This window comes from Syngnathus typhle, linkage group LG9 (genome assembly GCF_033458585.1).
Source record: "Syngnathus typhle isolate RoL2023-S1 ecotype Sweden linkage group LG9, RoL_Styp_1.0, whole genome shotgun sequence".
Classification (NCBI taxonomy): Eukaryota; Metazoa; Chordata; class Actinopteri; order Syngnathiformes; family Syngnathidae; genus Syngnathus; species Syngnathus typhle.
Window position 1 is genome coordinate 3041554 of NC_083746.1, and position 20788 is coordinate 3062341.

At 40.3% G+C, this 20788-nt stretch overlaps 1 protein-coding gene across 2 annotated transcripts in view; it reads right to left on the minus strand.

The window, feature by feature from the left end:
- The window catches only part of il1rapl1a (interleukin 1 receptor accessory protein-like 1a), a 161167-nt gene that overhangs the window by 131300 nt on the left and 9079 nt on the right, over window positions 1-20788 (minus strand). For both annotated transcript variants that reach the window (XM_061287920.1, XM_061287919.1), the window contains exon 2: window positions 10174-10281. In XM_061287920.1, the coding sequence (XP_061143904.1) occupies window positions 10174-10261 (88 nt within the window). In that variant the 5' untranslated portion in view covers window positions 10262-10281. The remainder of the gene's footprint in view (window positions 1-10173; window positions 10282-20788) is intronic.

Below are 20788 nucleotides of genomic sequence, written 5' to 3' on the forward strand. Positions count from 1 at the left end.
GTACACCTTCATCAATATGTACGTCTCATGTGCCAATAAACTCCTAATGCTCTTTTTTTTTGTAGCTAAAATGACCAGTGACTGTTGTTTTTATAATCACGCATAACTTGTCCAGGCTCGAGTCACCGTGCAATTGAACTTGTAATGAGATTAATTTTAACCAAGTGGAGATTGGGGGCAGCGGCAAAGTGGGCACTTTGTAGCGTAATACAATTGCAAATGTGTTTTGTCATTTCTAACCGTGTGCTCAAATGTTTGGTTACCAAAGAGAGAGCAACAGAGCAGGAGGGATTGTGATCAATTTCTAGGAAAACATGCATGATCAGCATATGTCAATCAATATCTTTAATTGCCATTCACCAAAAAGCATTTCCTCTTCCTTTTATGTAACACAGCATGTTACAGACCAAGGCAGTAACTGAATCATAATCCATCTTTGTGCATTTTCTACCGTGTCAATTTGAATGGAAATATGGATAGAATGTTTCTTTTTTTTTTTTCTTAATGGGTTTCATCAATGAATCTTTAGAAATAATGTTGACGAATCAATTGCTAACTAATTGAAATAATCATTTGTGAGTAACTCTAAAATAGAAAAACGTTCAGCTGATCCATGTGATAGGTATCGAAATTGGCATCGGCCAGTCGGAATCATTAATGACCAGTATCGGAATCAGCAGCATGAAACCTGGGATGTTGGGAACAATTGCACTAGAATGTGTATATTTGTCCATCTTTTAATTAGCAGACTTTTAACAGTACCCCCAAAATGTTACAATAACAAATCCTAACTAGGCCTAACTAATTTGTGACGAGCAGTAGTTTATGTCACCTATGTCACCATATTTGGTGTTTCATCGCTCCTCAAATGACCAAATAAAAAGGTCATACTTGGTAAAATTGCACATTTTGGATCATCTTTGGGGTTTCCAGGCATGTTCAACTTCACCATCATGACTAAAAATTGTCAGTAGTGGTGAGCGGAATAAGTAACATGCAGTGGAAATGGAGAATAAGGGCTTTGACTTTTTAAGCAGGCATACTGCATATGTGACAGGCGGGAGGTCTCACTACGCTTTATTTATATTTGCCATTTCAGCTATCTGTTCTAGAGGAAACGTATGGGTTGGCAAAAAAATCGGGGTTGACCGAGAAATTGCGGCGATATGATTTGAGGGCGCCTTGACAAATGAATTAAACAAGTGACCGGCGTCCTCCATTCACTTTCTGCAGCATCAGCCTGAATCAAACCCCACAGCCCCCCTCCTGGTAGGAGGACTTCATCCCCCACACTGCCTCGGGGCCATGTCAGATTTACAGTTATCCATGACAGGCTCTTATCGGGGATTTGGAGCGGAGACTTTGCAGAGTCATCGAGAACATTGGCGGGGATCGTTTTGATCCCTTCCCGGAGAAACAGCAAGAGCCCAAGGTTGGACTAGAACAGTTCACATGAGCATAATAAAAACACATGCACACACACTTTTACACAGTATATATATGTATACACACACACACACGGACACACACACACACTCTTGGTTGATAAGTCCAGCTGGGAACGCCGGGTTGCAAGACGATCTGTCATATCAGCACTTGTCAATAAACCAGCTGACACGAGTGTCTTTTGGGAAATGGGAAGTACCAAGAAAAAAAAAAATTCTAATACATATCCTGTATGTATCAAAATATACTGGCTATTGAGCCAAGACCTTAAATTTGAATCGACATCCAGAGGATTCTGCAAAAGCTTTAGTACTATTAAAAGTAAATTTGTGATGTGATAAAAAAACATTGGTTTCGCGGGCAGCCTTGGGAGGAGTGTCATGCTTCTCGTTAAAAATTGCTCAATGAAATGAATCATACCAAGCCGTTGCTCACATACTGTTACTACATTTGATTGACACAGCAAAATGGCAGAAGGTGAGCATAACACTCCCATGATGAATGCCAGGAGTCATTAAAATATTTCTGCTTTATTTTAAGTTTTTTTTACAGTCATTAAAGTCACATTACAAATTTTGACAATTTTAATGTGGCTGCCATGATGGATCCAATTTGTACTTTTGAATTGCATGAACTGTGTGCTGTATTTTTGAAAGAACAGTTGACCTCCAGTTAACAGATCATCATTTTCCAATCATTTTCTTATGATTTAACCTGCAAGGTTGTTGTTTTCCCTCTTCTCTTTTTGAGGTTTGAAGGAGATTATTTTCATGATTTAATTTGTTTCCTGGGGCACAGTGCAGAAATAATTGGGTGTTAAAATGTAATTTCTAGGATACCTCGCACATAAATCAGGACTGCCCAAAAATACTGATGTCAGAAATCCATCACATTCGCAGCAAAACACTTTTTTTTCCAACTTCACCTCGGTTTTACAAAATCATCAGTTCAACACCCGTCACTGTTGTGTGTTTTTTCACAATGCTGAACGCAGAACTTGTGGAAATTCATTTAATTTCTTCGAAAAATAAAGATTTAATAGCTAATTGTAAGACACTGGTTGACAGGCCAGACAATTCTCTCAGATTTAAATGAAACAGTCATGCTGTTCCTTGCCAGCACATTGCCGAATACAATTTTCATTGCCATGTCGACTGGAACCAAATCAAATGTGTTGCGATATTCAGTCAACCTGGGAAAAACTACTGTATTAATTAGCCAGATTGAAAAATTAGAAACGGCTCGTTCACAGACACATACAATGATCATTTGCTGGTCGCAACAAAACTATGTTAGACAAAACTATGGCCTGATCAAATGAAGCTTCAATATAGTTCAAAATATAACACCAAAGCAATGTTTTTATATTAAACATGCTTTTGGTCTGAGCACCAAGAAACAGCAAATGGAAGTGAATTACCGTATTTTCCGGACTATAAGGCGCACCATTAATGCATCATGTCCGATTTTGAATCCAAATCAAATCATTCTCCATTTTATCTTTTTATTTCAACTTCAGACGCAACAAATTACTTTATGATCACAACATAATGATCCATAGTCTTTTTGATTCATAATTCATAGTCTTCAGTGGGCCACGTATGATTGATTTCATGACAATGCTTTGGGCTAGTTTCAATTTAGGAATTTGGTCCGTATATAAGGCGCACCGGACTATAAGGCGCACTGTCGGCTTTTGAATTTTTTTTAGGTTTTTAGGTGCGCCTTATAGTCCGGAAAATACGGTAAATGCTTTCTAAAAAAAAAAAAAAAAAAAATGTCAAGACTTTTCACGATTGCCGACAGTTTTTGTTGTAATATTTGAAGTGGCTGGCAAATAAGCCATACAAGTAGCCCACTTTTCCTATCCTTGCGCATGAGCTGCAATAGATTCACTCAACCCCCGCAGCCCATGTTTAAAAGCTATTATTCATCGCTAGCAGGCCTTGGATGTGTTCACTGGTGTGTACTGTCTACTGCTTTCATGAAATGCATAAATAGCCACAGCAATCATGTTGCCCTTTTTTATATATCATTGCTCCTGTACGTCCTAGTCGAAGTGGAGAGGCTCAGAGGGCAAAGAGGAGGCCGGCAATTACTAATCCCGCACATTTGCCGCGTCACATCCCGGCAAGGGCGAGGGGGTCCGAGCGGAGGGCGATGACGACCCTGCATGATGATTCAATTCAACCTCCATTCAACCTTTTGACTCGACTGACACTGATTGATGGACCGAGTTTACGCTCAGCACCTGCTTACAACTGTATGTGAAACCATATGAGGCTAAAGGCAACCGGACTTTGCTACAGGCCAAGGCCTTTGAATGCACCACTGTAATGCAAATGAATGATTCAACTCCTAAATATGAACGATGAAAATTAGTGATGCATGATAGCAAGGTTTACTAATTGCGGGGTCAAGGGCGCAACATGAGTCGTGTGCTAATTTTCATTGGGTTGCTCTTCTGTCAGTGGGAAATGCTATAAGCTACATTCTTGATATTAAATCAGGCACACATTAGCAAAATGTATTTTTTTTTTTGCTGTCTTGCTTCATGGCGTCAGCTCTCTTCATCAACTATGAGGTCTTCCAGCATTAATCTGTTCAATGCGACGCTAGGAAATAGGAGTTCAGAACATTCAAGAAACAGCAATTGGTCTCCTCAATTAAGGTTTATCACAGGAGCTGTCGCAAATTTGTAATTGGGTTTGCAAGAATAATCAGAACCTCACTTAAACAGCACGTCTGGTTTCATTAATGTTTTTTTTTTTTTTTTAGACAGGCAACTCTCTAACCCCGGTCTGAATGGGGCAGATAAGCCTGGGATGGAGAGTTTGATGGAAGGAGCCTGATAGCTTGCGTCTGTCAGATAGCTCCCAAAACGAGCCTCTGAGGCAAAGTTGCCGTGCTTCTCAGCCTCCGTGCGCTGATTCATGACACGTAAGAATGGCTAAAGAGAATTTATGGCATTGGCCCATCGTCTCATGCTTCTCTCATTGCATTTACTCCGAGGTGGCGGCTTAAATTTATGCCAGCCTGAACATGTTAAAGTCTGAACTCAGACCTGTATCGAATAAGAAAAACAAGGATAAATATTTTATTTATTCTTTGATTAAGATGGAATATTTGCAATACCATGATAAGCACATATCAGCAACTCCATGGCAGTTTTGCCAAGCTGACTTATTCTCATCTGATGCCATGTCATTTCTTTGTACAGTACACGACACCTCAACATTAATATAGTTTAAATTTAAACAATATTATAGATCATTGAGTGATTGGATGCTTTTACCTATGTGCGGTTGAATATATGTTAAATACAAGTATGTGAAATCACTCTATTATGAAGAAATGACATGATAACATGATAACTTTATCTTAGGAAAGAAAAAAAGGGGAGGACCTCAGGTCCTGCACTGAAAAATAAAACAGTCTTAGTCCATGATAACAGGGGATATTTTGATTCAAGTGTTTTTGGTTTCTTTTTGGGATTCAAGTAGTCTTTAGTTTACAGAAAGAAACACAATCCACTCGTTCACGCCAAGACCATTCAAATATTGAATATAGTACATAAATAGGGGGTGAAAATGTCGTGTGTAACCCCAAAAAGCTTGTAAAATCAAATATACGTAACTTCAGTTTACGCTGTAATTTAAATGAATATTTAATTGATATATTATTCAGAATTTATTTACTTTGAGTCAATTTGTCATATTGAATTCATGCAATTCATAAATAAATAATAATAAATAATATCATATGTAAAAAAAAAAAAAGAAAACAGGTAATCTATTATTATTTATTTTCCCTCTGTTAGAGAAGAGGAACGTAATCAAACAGCCATCCCGAATACACGGCCATATCTCTTTCTAATCCCCCTTTTCGAAGTCCCAATACAGTGATAAAACATGTTGTAAAAACAACCTCAGGGCTGCCTTTATGTTTTTATTAGCGTTCATGTGTTTTTGCTGTGATAAAGTCGCCAAAATCATATTTCAGCCTTGTTGACGGAAACGCAAGTGACTGTTATACGGGCAGGTCATGTCATATTGATGGCCAGACCCAGTGAATCGAATTAATGCACTTCTTCAATTGTATTGTGTGATATTCTATTGTTTATACATCTGTGGCCGTCCCATCCCGCCCCCACTTATTGTCGAGGGACACGACTGTCTTACGTCATGCTACCTCTTGTTTAGCGGCTAAGCTAATTGTTATGACCACTATCATTACTCTCCTGATAGTGTTTGTCTTGATATCTCAGCAACGGGCACTTTTTTTTTTTTTTTGGTCTTTAAGCGACAGTGTTTGTGCCATCGCTGGCCTACTTATGCCACTTTGAGGATTATCAAGTCTTACATGTACCTAGGAGGCGTTAATCAGGCTGAGACGTGGCAAACAGTGAGCAAAGAGAAGATCTCCTTCCATGATTCCCACACGAAGAGGGATGGCCAGCAGCATCTTCGAAACATGCTTCAAAGTGACGATTCCAGCTCGGATATTTCTCGTGGCATTGTAAATAGGCAAACACTAGCACGTAGTCTAGAGTGTAGCATAAATTGATTGACGTTAGCTGTGGAAATGTGAGTGTGAATGCCAGCAAAGTCTCTCGCGCAAAGTCATCTGAGATAATCTCAAGATCATCCGCTCTCCCTAATGAGGATAAGCGCTTTAGATTGATAGATGAGTGCTCCTGAGTTGTCACTGCCCAATGTTGACACTTGATTAGTTATTTAAGTGCGTTTCAGGTAATGGAAACACAGTGTTACGGCTCACTTGGAAAGAAATCTAAATCGCCAGGAATTGGAATCGAGCGCTTTGACCTGCAGTGTAAATCCAGCCTTTGATATGGGACATACAAAGCCTGTGGAGATATAATTGGACAATCACAAACCAACACAGGCAATCTAAACCAATTGATATCCAATTGCGCAAGGTCTGCCTGGTCATTAAAAGCCGAGAGCTGGGATTGAGGGAATAAGAGACACTTGTACACCTTTGGCAAACTCATTAAAATTGTCTGACTTCACTGTGAATCTTCACATCGCTTCATCCTGGGAATCTATGGAGAAATTGGGATGGAATATTAATAGAACAAAAAGCATCTCTTGAGGGCTAATCTGGCCTTTATACCTGATCTTTCAACAATAACCATTCATGGTAGAGAATTCTGAACTGCTCTCGCGGATCTGTATACGAGAATCGGAGCGGTCCCATCGGACCTGGAACGTTCTGTGAGCAATGCAGGGGAACAATCATCTCCCCAATTCCTCGCGCTGAACCTCATTCATTGCGTAAAGGGCAACAGCTGCTTATAAATGACATTGCTGCAGGTGCATGTAAGAAGCCAGAGGTGGTCACTTGAAGTTAATTTAATCGAGTCCGTGAAAGTCCGGCCACTCCATCTCCTTCACGTGCGGCACATGAAGACAAATGTCCAAAACCTTTGAACCAGAAAACAATCTCCCACCGAGGGGGCTTCATCAGCCACTTCATCTCCTTTAGCGCTACCCTTCATCTTAAACATGGACAGCCAACCTGCAGACTTGCTCAATCTGTCAGTGATTAATAATGGTGAGGAGCGTCGAGCGTAAGCATCATTCATTTGCTATGGCAAAGTCATCTATTCAAATTAAGAGCCAAATTGTACAATAATGCACCTATGCTCTGACTGACAACGCGTCTTAAGGTACTGAAATACCTACTAAAACATTTCTAATGTGACTTAGCCCACATCAAGTACCACGTCCATCAGTTTTCCACTTCAACAGCCATGCGGGAAACTGGGAAAATCACGTTGCCTTGAACGCATCAGTCAGAGCGACAGCCAAATGACAACAATGGAGGACAACAAGAAAGAAAGCGGAACACTGCAGCAGAATGGAGCCTGTGGTCTTATCAGTCCGATGTGATCTGGTCTGAAGCTCCACATTCCATCAATCCAGCTGTAATCTTTCAGTAGAACGGGGAAGCCTTTCAAATTGCCTAGCAAGAACTGTGGCGTACGATCAACTTCGACCCTTAGCTGTGGGTATTATTGACTTCCCCCGCTATCAATATTGGACCGAGGAACCTGGAGGACACACTTGATTGTGTTGAAGGGCTTCCTTGCTTTTAATCCATGCGGGAATCCTCAACAGAAGCGGGCCGAGCAGCATGCAAGGACTCAGGTGCAGGAACTAGTTAAGTACGGGCACGCCATGACAAGTGATGGTTCAGGTTAAAACATGGAGTTGATATTGTTTTACAATGTGTGTGCGTGTATGCACATGTGTGTGTGTGTGTGTGTGTGTGTGCATGCGTGCATGGTACAGGGGTATCTTATTTGTTGAGATTCAGAAATTTGCAATTCTAGTTTTGATTTGTGTGTTTTACCTTTGAGGCAGCAAAGTCAATGAAATCTCCCATTTTTCAAGCACTTTCAAACTGACTAGAGTCGGGGAACATCATTTCCAGGGCAGACTGTTTTTCATGGTGGAAGTGCATAAATTATGCATTTGTTGCCCTTCTGCTCTCGGAGCTATGGAAGTTTATCTGTGCCATCGGATTTTGAATTCATTACAGCATTACAGTATTAACTGTTACTGTTACCTTTGAACTTCACGACGTTCCTGTTTCGACGTCACATGACCAATGGAGCGTAACTTGATTGGCTGAACGTTGGATGATTTGATACAGGGATCGATTACTTCTCCCTTGGTTACCCCGGATGTCCGCGCTGAATATTTTTACACTGAATTTTTGGAGACATCGAATTTTTTTACACTGAATTTTTTTAGACATTGAATTTTTTTACATTGAATTTTTGGAGATGTCGAATTTTTTTACACTGAATTTTTTAAGACATGGAATTTTTTGACACTGAATTTTTTGAGACATTGAAAAAAATGTCTTAGGAAAAAAAAATTCAGTGCTAGAAATTCGATGGCTTTTAAAATTCAAAGTCTGATTTAGATGCAAAAAAAAAATTCAGTGTTAAAAATTGGATGTAAAAAAATTCAGTGCTACAAATTCGAATTCAAAATCCGATGGCACAGATAAACTTCCATACGGAGCAGAGTAGCCAATGTTACGAAAAATCCTTAGCTTCGAATTGCTATGTAAATCCTTGGAAATGGCTTCCCAGGGAAATGAGTTGGGTGGATAGATATGGATGATGGATAGAGAGATAGGGATGGATGGATGGATGGATGGATGGATGGATGGATGGATGGATGGATGGATGGATGGATAGATAGATGGATAGATGGATAGATGGATAGATGGATAGATGGATAGATGGATAGATGGATAGATAGATAGATAGATAGATAGATAGATAGATAGATAGATAGATAGATAGATAGATAGATAGATAGATAGATAGATAGATAGATAGATAGATAGATAGATAGATAGATAGATAGATAGATAGATAGATAGATAGATAGATAGATAGATAGATAGATAGATAGATAGATAGATAGATAGATAGATAGATAGATAGATAGATAGATAGATAGATCATGTTGGTGTCGACAAGGCAACTCATTGCAAGGCAACTTTGACTTGCAACAGGAGGCATAAAAAAAATAACCTTGTGCAGTAAGCCACATTTAAAGTTAGACATGGTCACATATACAGTACCTTTAGAAAATTCCTTCTTTGAGACAGCATCACAAAGAGCTACATGCTCATATGTATTCACAAAAAGTTCTCAAATTCAGTTAGTTTTTGCTCTCTATTTTCTTGTGACCTTTACATTTGTTACCAATTGATACTCAATTTGATGGCATTTAGAAAGGAAAATGACTTGACGTTAAACCTTGGCGACCAAGCCGGTGCCAAATTGGATCATTTGGGAGCTGTCACTCACGGCAGATTGATACGGATGGAGCTAATGCTGCATTTCCACACCTGAACTATAAAAATCCAATGCCTTTACATATTGTTGATATGAAAACTCGTAATTAGTCAAATATGCAAGTTTTATGCAACACTTATCAACCACACGGAAATGCATGAGTATAAAAAAGATGATTTTGTCTCTTGCCATTTCTTTGCGTCATTTTCAACTTAAACTCAAAATGCTATGATTCATTTTATAGCATGGTTATAGTCCTTATCATGATTGTATAAGCGAGTGAGCTAAATTAAGCAATATAATTGAAAATGTGTAAAAACCTTCAATCAAGACTTTTTTGGGAGTAAAAAAAAAAAAAGAAAGTCATTCAAAAACATTCCTGGAACTGACTGATTAAAATGTGTGCTTTGGCTTCCACTTTATCTTGTATATTTTCATAAATTTGCCAGCTAATTAAATGGAGACATAATTAACTGCAAGGATATATAACTCAATCAATGTTTTAATCAAGAGTGGAGGCCCAAATCCTGCTTTAAAAGCTTTGGTCACACACACAGACACACACACAAAGACACACACACGCACGCACACACGCACTTCTTCTTGTGCACATAAAGGACATTGTTGGCAAGGACCATCAGAAATGGATGCTATATTATGCTAAGCCTGGACCCAAGTCAAAGTGTTGAATGTCACCAAACCACTTCAACCATTTTTAATTCGGAAAAAAAGGGCTCCACAACTTGACACATTCTATGAGTCTTGCGATTGAAATATTCAAAAGCCTCAAACAACACCCGTCTAAATAAGAGACAGTCGCACATCATAAGTAGAACATAGCAGTAGTAGGATTGTCACCGTGGAGACAAATTGTTAAATACCTGAGCCTCTCTTGGAGACCACCTTGACACACTTTGACAGTGTGACAAAGAGCAGAATCAGCAGAGGGCCGGGAGGTCTCATCTTCATCCTTGTTCTCGCTTTGCAGCCTGAAAGAAAAAAAAGAAGGGGGGGGGGGGTGCAGATGAGAGCGAGCTCCTACATGAGTTGATTCGTCTGACAAAAACAAAAAATCACATTCAGAATACCTTCTCACTTGTAAATGACTGTCCTCGATACACTAATTTTAAAAGTTATGGATGTGGGCGGGGTGGGTTGGGGGTTATGGTCTAATAAACAATTGCTGACATGGCCCAGTTTACATTTTTTTTATCATGAATATAATTGCAGGGAAAAATACAGATGGCTCACTTCAAAAGTCATTACAATCTGGTGGGAACAAAATGTCTAGTTATTAATTGTGCCAAAACTTTACTGCCAAAAATGTCACTTGAGGATTCCATTCTCTGTTGTGTCTCAAATTGTCTCAGCCAAATCCTGTGGTAGCAAACGATCAGCAACATTTTCGAGTCACGAAGAAGTCATCAAGCAATTGAAGTGAATTGTATTGTAATCAAAGTGAATTGCACCATATCACACTTGCTCCCTGAAAACACACAATAACATTTTGCTAACAATAATTTTGTGCTAAATTATCATGTTTATTACAGTATTTCCTCAAATATCACTCCACAATAATTCGATATGTGCATTAGTAACTTGAGACTTATTAGTAGAAGTAGGGGGGGGGTGAAGATGCCCCATTATAAAAACTAATTATTTAAATACCAACACAATATGTGCACAAAAAGTGAACACATTTGGAGGCTAATCAAATCACACAACATTCGCTACCCTCTACACCATCGGTATCAAACTCAAGGCCCGAGGGCCAGATACGGCCCACCACGTCATTTTATGTGGCCCACAAAGACAAATGTTGCATCTACTTTGTGTCATCACTAAAATGACAAATTGTACCCCTGCTCTACACTACGCCACTGAGCATAAAGGAATATTCCAAACACGATCACAATGGACCACAGTCACAAAACCAGTCCCTCACATCCACATTTCCTAGGTTCTCCTGGAGGAAGCTGGGAGTCTTTCTCTCTCATGATTGCAAATGGGAGAGGTTATCACAGCCGCTAGATATATGTGATGGAAAAAACCATTCCCCGAGATGCTGACAAATCAATAAAGAAATAATTACACGTGTAAGAAACAGCACTTTTAATAGCCGTCGTCATTACAGCAAGGCGAGGGAATTTCAAATCATTACCTCTTGACTAACCGAGTTATAGCAAATATATCCCTTATCGACTCATATATCATATTAATTGACAGAGGTTAGCCATTCTCAACACCTCATCATCTCAGAGTAAATGACATCATCTAAGGCGAGGTAATTATGCTCTAATCGGAAGATCCTAAATTAGAGCCAGTTGCTGATGTATGAATTTGGCCTTATACTAGAAAGAAAAATAATAATTACGGAAGATAGTTGTTATCGCAGAGCATTAGGTTATTGCACCGTATTCATCAAACGGCTTCTTTTTTTTTGTCGAGGTAAGTCGGAGAAAAAACTACTGAATGTTCTGAACCCCCGTTTCTAAAGGTGCAGAATAATGGCATGTGTGGATAGGGATTTCTTGTTCTAAACAAAACGATGTTAGTGAATCAGCGCCTCTGCTGGCTGCTGCCAATTAGTGCTTTCAATTTTGCCTCAGACATGATTAATTAATTATCCGTGAAATTGTTAACCAACCTAACCTATGAATGATAAAAATATTTCAACTTGAATACAGTCTTTTTTGTATTATTTAAAGTTTTACTTTCTGCCTTCAGGTCCAAACTGTCAGGTCAATGATGGAAACAATCATCTGTGTAGAATATATGTGTAGAGTCAGATCTACAGGAATCCATCCGGAAGAGTCTTGAATTCTCAAGTCACATCATATTTCTGTCAGTGTGTATGAGAAGATGTAAAAACAGAAGGCAATGATCCGGAAAGTTAAACAAGAAGAAGAGGAAGAGAGGACCCTGGCATTTGAAAAGGGGAAAACCGACATGGAATGGGGAGCCGGCGAGCTGCAGCAAGGGTCACGTGTCAAGCAGATTAGCATAGCTAATGAAAGGAGCCTCTCAAAGCGTACGTTTGGACAAGAAGCCTTTCTCTCCTCAATCATTTTCTTTTTTGTAACCACACAAGAACACATCACACCACAGAAAAAATACATTCAGGCAAACACGATGGCAAGTCTTGATTCTTTTGCTGCCATTTTTTTGCTGCACTAAATGGACAGTTGTTGATTTACCGTAATTTTCGGACTATAAGTCGCACCGGAGTATAAGTCGCACCAGCCATAAAATGCCCAGAAAAGTGAAAAAAAAAAACATATATATGTATATAAGTCGCTCCTGAGTATAAGTCGCCCCCCCACCCAAACTATGAAAAAAAACGCGACTTATAGTCCGAAAATTACAGTACTCCCTTATTGTAGACAACAGACTGACATCTCTGTGTAACCCAAATTTGTACGTAAGTTAGAACAAACTGTAGTCCGCCACTAATATGTGAATTAAAAAAAAAAAAATCAAGCCTTTAGATATAAAGTATTAAAATAAAAAACATTAAGTAAGCAGTAACTCATTTGTGACCATGAAATGTCATACATCAGGACCAAGGACCACCTTTACATAATTGTCGATAGTTTTAATCTTACTACCTCACGCTCGGGTGTCCTCATCCAAATTACGTGCACGCACTGGAGTTTGGATTCAGCTCTCTTTTGTTGTCAAGATAAAAACTATAAATCATTGAATCCACAGATGAAGGATCACCAGAGATATTGCTTTTGGCGGAACTGTGAGATCAAGAAGAATTGTCCAGAATGTTGCGGTTGAGATGGACACTTAATTATGGGCAACTAAGGCTCGAGTCCAACTTGTGATTGACAAATTAATTGATTAAAAAGAATGCTTTTGTGATGATGCACGTGAATAGTTGCGAAGAAGTTAGCCCTCTGAATGAACCCAGTTAACAGACCTGCTCCTTGAAGGCCACCAGAGAGCAGCTGCACAGTACACACAGTTGGTCACATAAGCAAATCAAAGTCCACTAATTAGCCAGGAGTTTATTTGGGTGAATGCCTCCTAAATAATGTCATTTGCATCCCTTCAATGACCACACTGTAGCTGCCCAACATGGGAAATACGCCAATTATACTTTGAGACGCTCGACCGGAGTCTCGGACTGGAAGCTTGCAGTCGGATTGAAAAGGAACAATGTCGTCCAGCTCATGTCTCGGCTCGGCAAGCACACTGGGACTCAGGTTCTGCCAGCCATGACATCATCGGCCTCACATCTTAACGCACAGAGGTGCATTGTGGTCCTTGCAAAAAAGCCAGCAAACACTTTTGTTGCAACACCACAAAGAGGCAGCTCAATAAGAAACTGAAGATTGTTTTGTTCATTATTGGGGAAAAATTAAGGAAACGCCATAGAGAGATGAAGAAAGAAACGGTTGGAAACTATTAAAAACTGATTTTCAGCTACTTTGGTGAGTCTCATACCATTGCAGCAGAGTTGCATTTATCACGTTGCCAAGCTTTGTACTTTGCATCTTGTTTTTTTTCATTTTTTTATTTAAGTGTGCTACTGACACCGACATGACCTCATTTGAGTATTTTACATGTTGGGGTCACCTTTAGCTTTAGGCTCCGTTGTAGGCGACTGAGCTGGACTCTAAAACAAACACTTGTAAAACCATACAGTCCTTGACACCATCCACAGTTTTCAGGGCAGAGATGACCCTTTGCCTTTGATTTAATTTTTTTTTTTATTTGACTTTATTAATTCATGCTTGCAGTGGAGCCAAAAAAAAAAAAAGGCCTGACTGAAGAAACAGCAGAAGCTTACAATAACAACAAACGGTAAAATATTGAATATTTAAAAACATGTTTTTCAAGGCAGCAGAGCATGAAAAAAGTTCTGGAATCTTTGCTCAAAATGTCACAACTATGTCATTTATTTGTTGTGTTCACAACATCTATTTTCCGAACCGCTTATCCTCACGAGGGTGAGCTGAGGCCTATCCCAGCGATCTCTGGCCAGTAGGCAAGGTACACCCTGAACTGGTCAACTGCCATCTGTTATTTTCAGTCTCTAATAAATAAAGCAGGAGGCAGACGAGTACAATGATGTGTGCAGGATTCATGCACGAGCGCCGCCAGGATCGCACGGCATGTCTTTGTGCACATCCTCAAACACACCTGCTCCCAACGCCTCCGAGGAAAGATGCGCACTCGGCGTCGTTGAGCCGACGAGCTAGCGGCAGGAAGTCGTGTAACGACCACAGCGCACATCTGCACCACCCGTCTGTGCAGATGTTTGCGAAAGCAATTACGGATAGATAAATTTACAATCATACTAAAGCGTGAGCTTGTTTGAAGGTTACAGGAACGGAAAATGGGAAGTCAATCGGAAAAACTTTATGCAAGCATCCAAGTTATATTTTCTTCCAATAATACAAGCCACAATGCTTTAGATGATAATCTTCCAAAATTTGAATCACCTTTTTGGGGGCATGAAAACTGGGTATTCCGCTGAAAAAAAAAAAAACAAATCCATCCATCCATCCATCTTATATGCAAACTCATGCAACCTCCAGACAAGAAGCCCAGAGGCTGGATTCAAACCCCAAGTCTCACAACTGCGAGGCAGATGTGCTAGCCACTCAGTCACCGCACTTTGGCAAACTCCTCCTCGACAATTTGTCTCAGTTAGCCACGAACCCTGGACAGACGGGGGTTGTAAACTGTGACCATTTTATTTTTTTACTGCGCCAACTAATACGGGCGAAACATGGCATCAAGGTTTAAAGATCATTTTGAAAATTCACACTGAAAATAGAGGTTTTAACGTTTGGTCAGATTGCTGCCAAATTTCAACCATGTAAACAAGACGGATGGGTTTGACTATAAAACAAATCTCTCAACTCAGCGCCACAAGGTCAAAGCTGGACCTAACTTGTCCTGTCCTGAAAGCATGCCTAGGCCCCCTTCAGTCAAATATCCATCAATATTCCAATCTTACATTCTCATTTCTTTCAAAGTGCATACAGTATTGTAATTTTATTTCCTAAATAGACAAACTGCCTAATGGACTAAGAAACATTCACTCTCAAGTATGTACAAAGAGTATTTGAAACATTAAGTGCTATGAATAAGTAATGAGAGGAACTATTTCTTATCAGAATATAATATTTAATAAAACAAATACTTAAGGATGAAAAGTAGCACAGTTATGGGAGTGGGTGGAAAAGGGCACTGCTCTGAGCACAATGCTGTAAATAAAAGAAATGAAAAGTTTCTCCCGCACACATTCTGTACTTCAAGGCCAATAGTACCTCTTGATCAATAATGCATGAGGGATAACTGTGGAAAACTAAATGAGAACTGGGAAGGTGGAAAAATACTACGAGATCATAGGAGAGTTATCACGGGAGGAGCGTGTACGTCTCAGCTGTACTGTATACGAGCAGCGTATATACAGCATAGCAGCCCGCGTTCTGCGAAACGCTACATTATTGATATGCTATGCAGTTGGCCGCTGTTCAGAGAAACCTTTGAAGCGATGCAGCGAGAGACACATGAATTGATATTTAATTCAATAACGCCGTGCAGCCGCTGGAGTCAAACAACGCAATTAAGGGGAATGAAGAATTATTCAAAGCAGACAAGTTGGGCTCGAAGTGATACTCCGGTCCACTGTTTTGATGTTCCTAAACTTTTCAAGTTACATCCGTGACAAATTATGAATTGGGTGGTCTACAGTACACAGTCAATTACTATCATTCTGGCGACCTGATCTGCAGCTCGGGCCTATCTGAAGTGGTTAATCCAAACCCACTATATTGTATTTTAAAGTGTTTTTTTTTTCCCCAAGGAGATGGCGTGGGTTCCATTCACAGGCAGTACTGGTCCAATATAGCCACTACAAGTACAAAGCCAGGATTTAAATAATTGTGGGCTAGGTCCGAAAGGGAGTGAGGCATAAAAACTGTGGTTAACCAAAAGTTAAAACCATTACTCCATACTTCGAAACAGATCAGAAGTGTCAAAGAAAAAAAAATCTCGTTTCATAAAATATGAATTAAAAAACAATCAGTCGATAAAAATCCGTTAAAATGTCCATCCATAGAAAAAACTCTTGTCTTGGTTAAGTCCAAGTTATATTAAAATCACAACCCCTCAGGACTATTAATTCTGTCGCCGCTTATTTGTGACTTCGATCTCAGACCAAAAAGGGTTTTTATTTTAGAAACCCCATTTGCACCCATAGTATTATTTGTCACGTTGACAACGTAAATCATCGCCGACTATGAATGATGAACTGGGTCGAGCCAAGCAGCAGATGTTTGTTAAATGCTTTTGACCACGGGCAGACCTTGTTCATCTCCAGAGGCTGCCCATAGGAGGTTGGCGCTAACAAGCAAGGCTCACTGAGCTATGCCCTGCCTCCGTCCCATCATGCACCGCTCTCGGTGGCTCGCTGAGTGAGATTAATTACCGCGCTGTCCTGAACCGCTTCGCATTCTCGCTGCTCTTTTTGTTCCATCCGACAGCATACATGCACCTAGCAGACCGAGTCAAGCACTCAGGAAACTTCCATGGCGGGTAATAAGTGATAATGGTTACTCAGGTGCTATTTTCAATTACTTGCTAGCAAATTGTTGCTGTACTTGGATTCTGTCAATGACAGTAGCTCCTGGTTTTCGGAGACAAATGAATTCAACCGTTAAAGTTTCTTTTTTTAACTCGGACCTCTGCTGCTACATGTAGACTTATAAATGACGAGTAAGAAGGGAGTAGAATAAAACGCCAGCGCTGACCATTTAGCGGCACTGTAAGTTACAAATAGATAAAGATACCGTAATTTTCGGACTATAAGTCGCACCGGTGTATAAGTCGCACCGGCCATAAAATGCCCAAAAAAGTGGAAAAAAAACATATATATGTATACAAGTCGCTCCTGAGTATAAGTCGCCCCCCCCCACCCAAACTATGAAAAAAAAAATGCGACTTATAGTCCGAAAATTACGGTAGGTAAAGAGTTTTTACGTTCAGAGACATGAAAGAACACAGGACTTAAAGATAAATTGTGCAAAGCTGAATTGTCTGATGTTAGGGTGAGCTGTTATGTCACGCAGGCACATTGACGGGATTGAGGAGAGCAGCAAACGAGGCATTTCCCCGCAGAGCTAGTTGATTTGCTTTCAGCTATGTGGCTCATTGTCAGCCGTCTTAAGGATGACTGCTTTGCAGTCAATACTGTCTTTGATGGCAAGCAAGGCAAAGACTTAGCAGGCCACCAGTGACGCCACACAGACACAATTCTGAGATTGGCTTTTTTTTTTTTAAATAAAAATGTATGAAATCATTTAAAGGGTCTAATTACAATCCCATTAAGTCTTTCAGCTTCATTTGTTCCCCTAAAGAAATCAGTTGATCTAAAATATATCCAATCAATGTGTTGGGAGATTTTTCCAGCCTAAAATAAAAATAGTAAACAAGTCATCAAATGTGTATTGATTTTTTTTTTGAAGAAATTGGCCGCAGATTGTCACCTCAGAGTATGACATGAATATGGAGACTTTTCTTTTATCAATGTGTTCTCAGAACGTCTTAAATCAAATATGTATTGGATTTGTTGAAGAAATTGGCCGCAGGCTGTCTTCTCAGAGCATAATATGTACATGGAATGTTGGTAGCATTTTGTATGAAGAAAGGTGCAACGAAACACACAATACCATCTAATGCATTAGAAAGATATTTCCTGATTGTGTTGTTTTCCTGCTATGTCGCTGATCCAAACTGGGCCACACAGCCACGCAAAAAATGGGGTCACTAGAAGCGTCTAGTAGAAAATCCAGGTTTAACTAGTCTATCACCTGCAAAACATTTGATTTTTTATTTTCATCCCTGTGTGCATGCAGTTGTTCTCCCTGGAGGCAGAGGCTCCGGGTGCATCTTTCACTTTAATCAGCACAACCTTGGCCCCGGCTAAGGTAAACCTCGGCATGGTCTGAAATTGCCGAAGCATTCCATGAAAGCTTTCAATCCTAGAGCGGAGAAAGAAGCCTGTGATTGGCTTTGTACACTTGAGCTGCTCGACAGACATACACCTGCTGTCCCGTTGTGGGAGATTTGTCACCATATGTTGCAAATGGGAAAAAAGTGAGCGTGCAAGAAGAATAGCACCGTACATTTGCTGAGCGTATTTTTTTCCTTATCTCAACTGCGCTGGATGAAGCACTGCGGTGCGACATTTCACTTAAAAACAAAGCTCCCTAAAGGCAGAAAATGCCGTCTTGAGCTGTTTTCAAGCAGCGAGGAAAAAGCATGCACAATGAAGTAACCATGGCAGAGCCTATCCCGTTGTCTGCAAGAGGCATCCTTGTATCAATGGAGCCTAAACGACGCCAATAATGGTACCCCCGCTCATTCCCCCGAGTCCTGGCTGTTTAAAAATCGATTCCGCGCTCCACTAGGGCTTGCCTGGGAATAGACAGAAGTGGAAGAAATTGAAAGGAAAGGAGTGCAAGAAGGAGGAGGAGGTGGCCAGGGAGATGAAGAGCTGAGAAAAGGTTACAAAAGATAAGAGGGATGCGAGTGAGTGGAAACTTCAATTATCGCTTCATCCTTCTATCGGCCCATCTGTACAACACAAATGGCAAAGACAAACGAATCGAGCTTGATTTGCACATTTCCCGTGTGCTGTGACTTTTAGCCGACATTCATATTTGCAATTGAGAAAGTGCCCCAGTCGTTAAATTCCCTCGATTGTTTTCATTGACTAAAATCAATCCCCTCGTGCCTCGTCATTTCTAATTAACGCCTGACTTGGATCCAAAGCAATAACTTAGTCAAAAATAGACTCAAATGTTGACCGCAATACATTTCCAATCCATCTAGCCATAGCTGGAGCCTATCACAGCGGACTTTAGGTGGGTGGGCTACAGCTTGGACGAGTCACAGGAAATATGGATATGGACAAATTAACACTCACACGCAACATACCATTTCATCACACGGGAAAAGGATGTGGCGGTTTGTTAGCACAAGAAGCTAATGCAACGAGCTACATCTTCACTAAGTGCTCCTTCTTAGAGTCAAACAGATGAGGCCAGTCACAGAAGATCCACACCCAAGTATGAAAAGTAGGTTGCGAGAGATTGCTATCAAGTCAACAGGAAGGGACAAAAACAAGAAGTAGTCATTTCCAACCATCTGACAATGAAAAACAAACCGGGAGTCTTTGCTGTTTTCCTTACTTCTGCCTTATCAATCATCCTATTTTCAGAAAGACTTGCAAGGGAGAAAAGCAAAACACACACAGGAGAGTTCCTGCTTTGATGCTGTCTGAAATCAGGTCTAATGCAAATGCTGGTCAAATTTCAAATTAGGGCATTCAAACTTCAAGGTAAAACTGTAAGATTGATATTCAGTCCTTGCACTCTTCATGCATGTACTGCGGAGATAACATGGTTGCTGACATAGTTGTTGTTTACGACACAAAATCTCAAGACCCTCTTGTGGCCGTTGGAATTCTGCCGGGAGCAAAAGGAGGAAAATCGGGTGACATTCCGCTGGCATCCCAGCGGGGCCCACTGCGGAGTGATACAGCTGTGTCGCGGGTTTGATCCAGCCTCAGTGCGCCTTCCCAGCGGGAGCGTTCCAGAAATGTTCCTTGCCGAGCACAACTTCCTGAACTGATCTTTTGATCCATGCTTAAAATTCCGTTCCGACTCTATCAAAATGACGATGAAATCCTCGACTTCAACCTTTGAATGAACAAACATGATCTTTTTTGTCCAGATATTCCATCTTGGTTCTTTAGCAGGACATTAAAGAGGAGTGATATTGTACAACACCCCAACACGGATCGGGTATAAATGACAGAACTAAAGAATTTGAAGGATATTTAACAGGCCTTTCAAATATAATAGCATACCCTTCTTAAAATCACAATGGAGATGTGCACAGCGAATGAAGGACTCTCAGGAGTCTGTATTGTTGAAAGGAGTTTCTTCTTCAAAACCTAAGGTCTTTCTCTGAAATGACCTACTAAGAACAAATGTCATTCATAAATTAGTTTTAATTGCAAAGTGAGTGTTTATGCCAAGAAAAGAAAGCATTGGTAGCTTAATGTGTTCAGTCCAAGCCGGCAGTAATTCACAAACTTTTCGGAGCACCTTTTCGACTCCTTAAAAGCCTTCATACAAGAAAGATTTATGACCTTCACTGCCTAAAGGAGCAATTTGGGATACTGAGGAAATTCATATCTGAGCAGGAAACCCCCACCTGCTCCTTTCCGTTTATTTAGTTGACCGAGTGACATGAAATTAGCTGGTCAAAAAAAAATCCCGCAGCTTTCCAAGTGAGGTACACGTCGCGTGAATTCAGATCAACATGGGTAGGCAACTTCCTTGAAGGCCGGCGTCCTGCATGTTTTCTGTCTCCTGCTTTTCCAGTTTCTGCAGACCTTGCTAATTATCCATCAGGTATGTCGCAAAAGGGAGACGTATAAAACATGCAAAACACCGACACTGT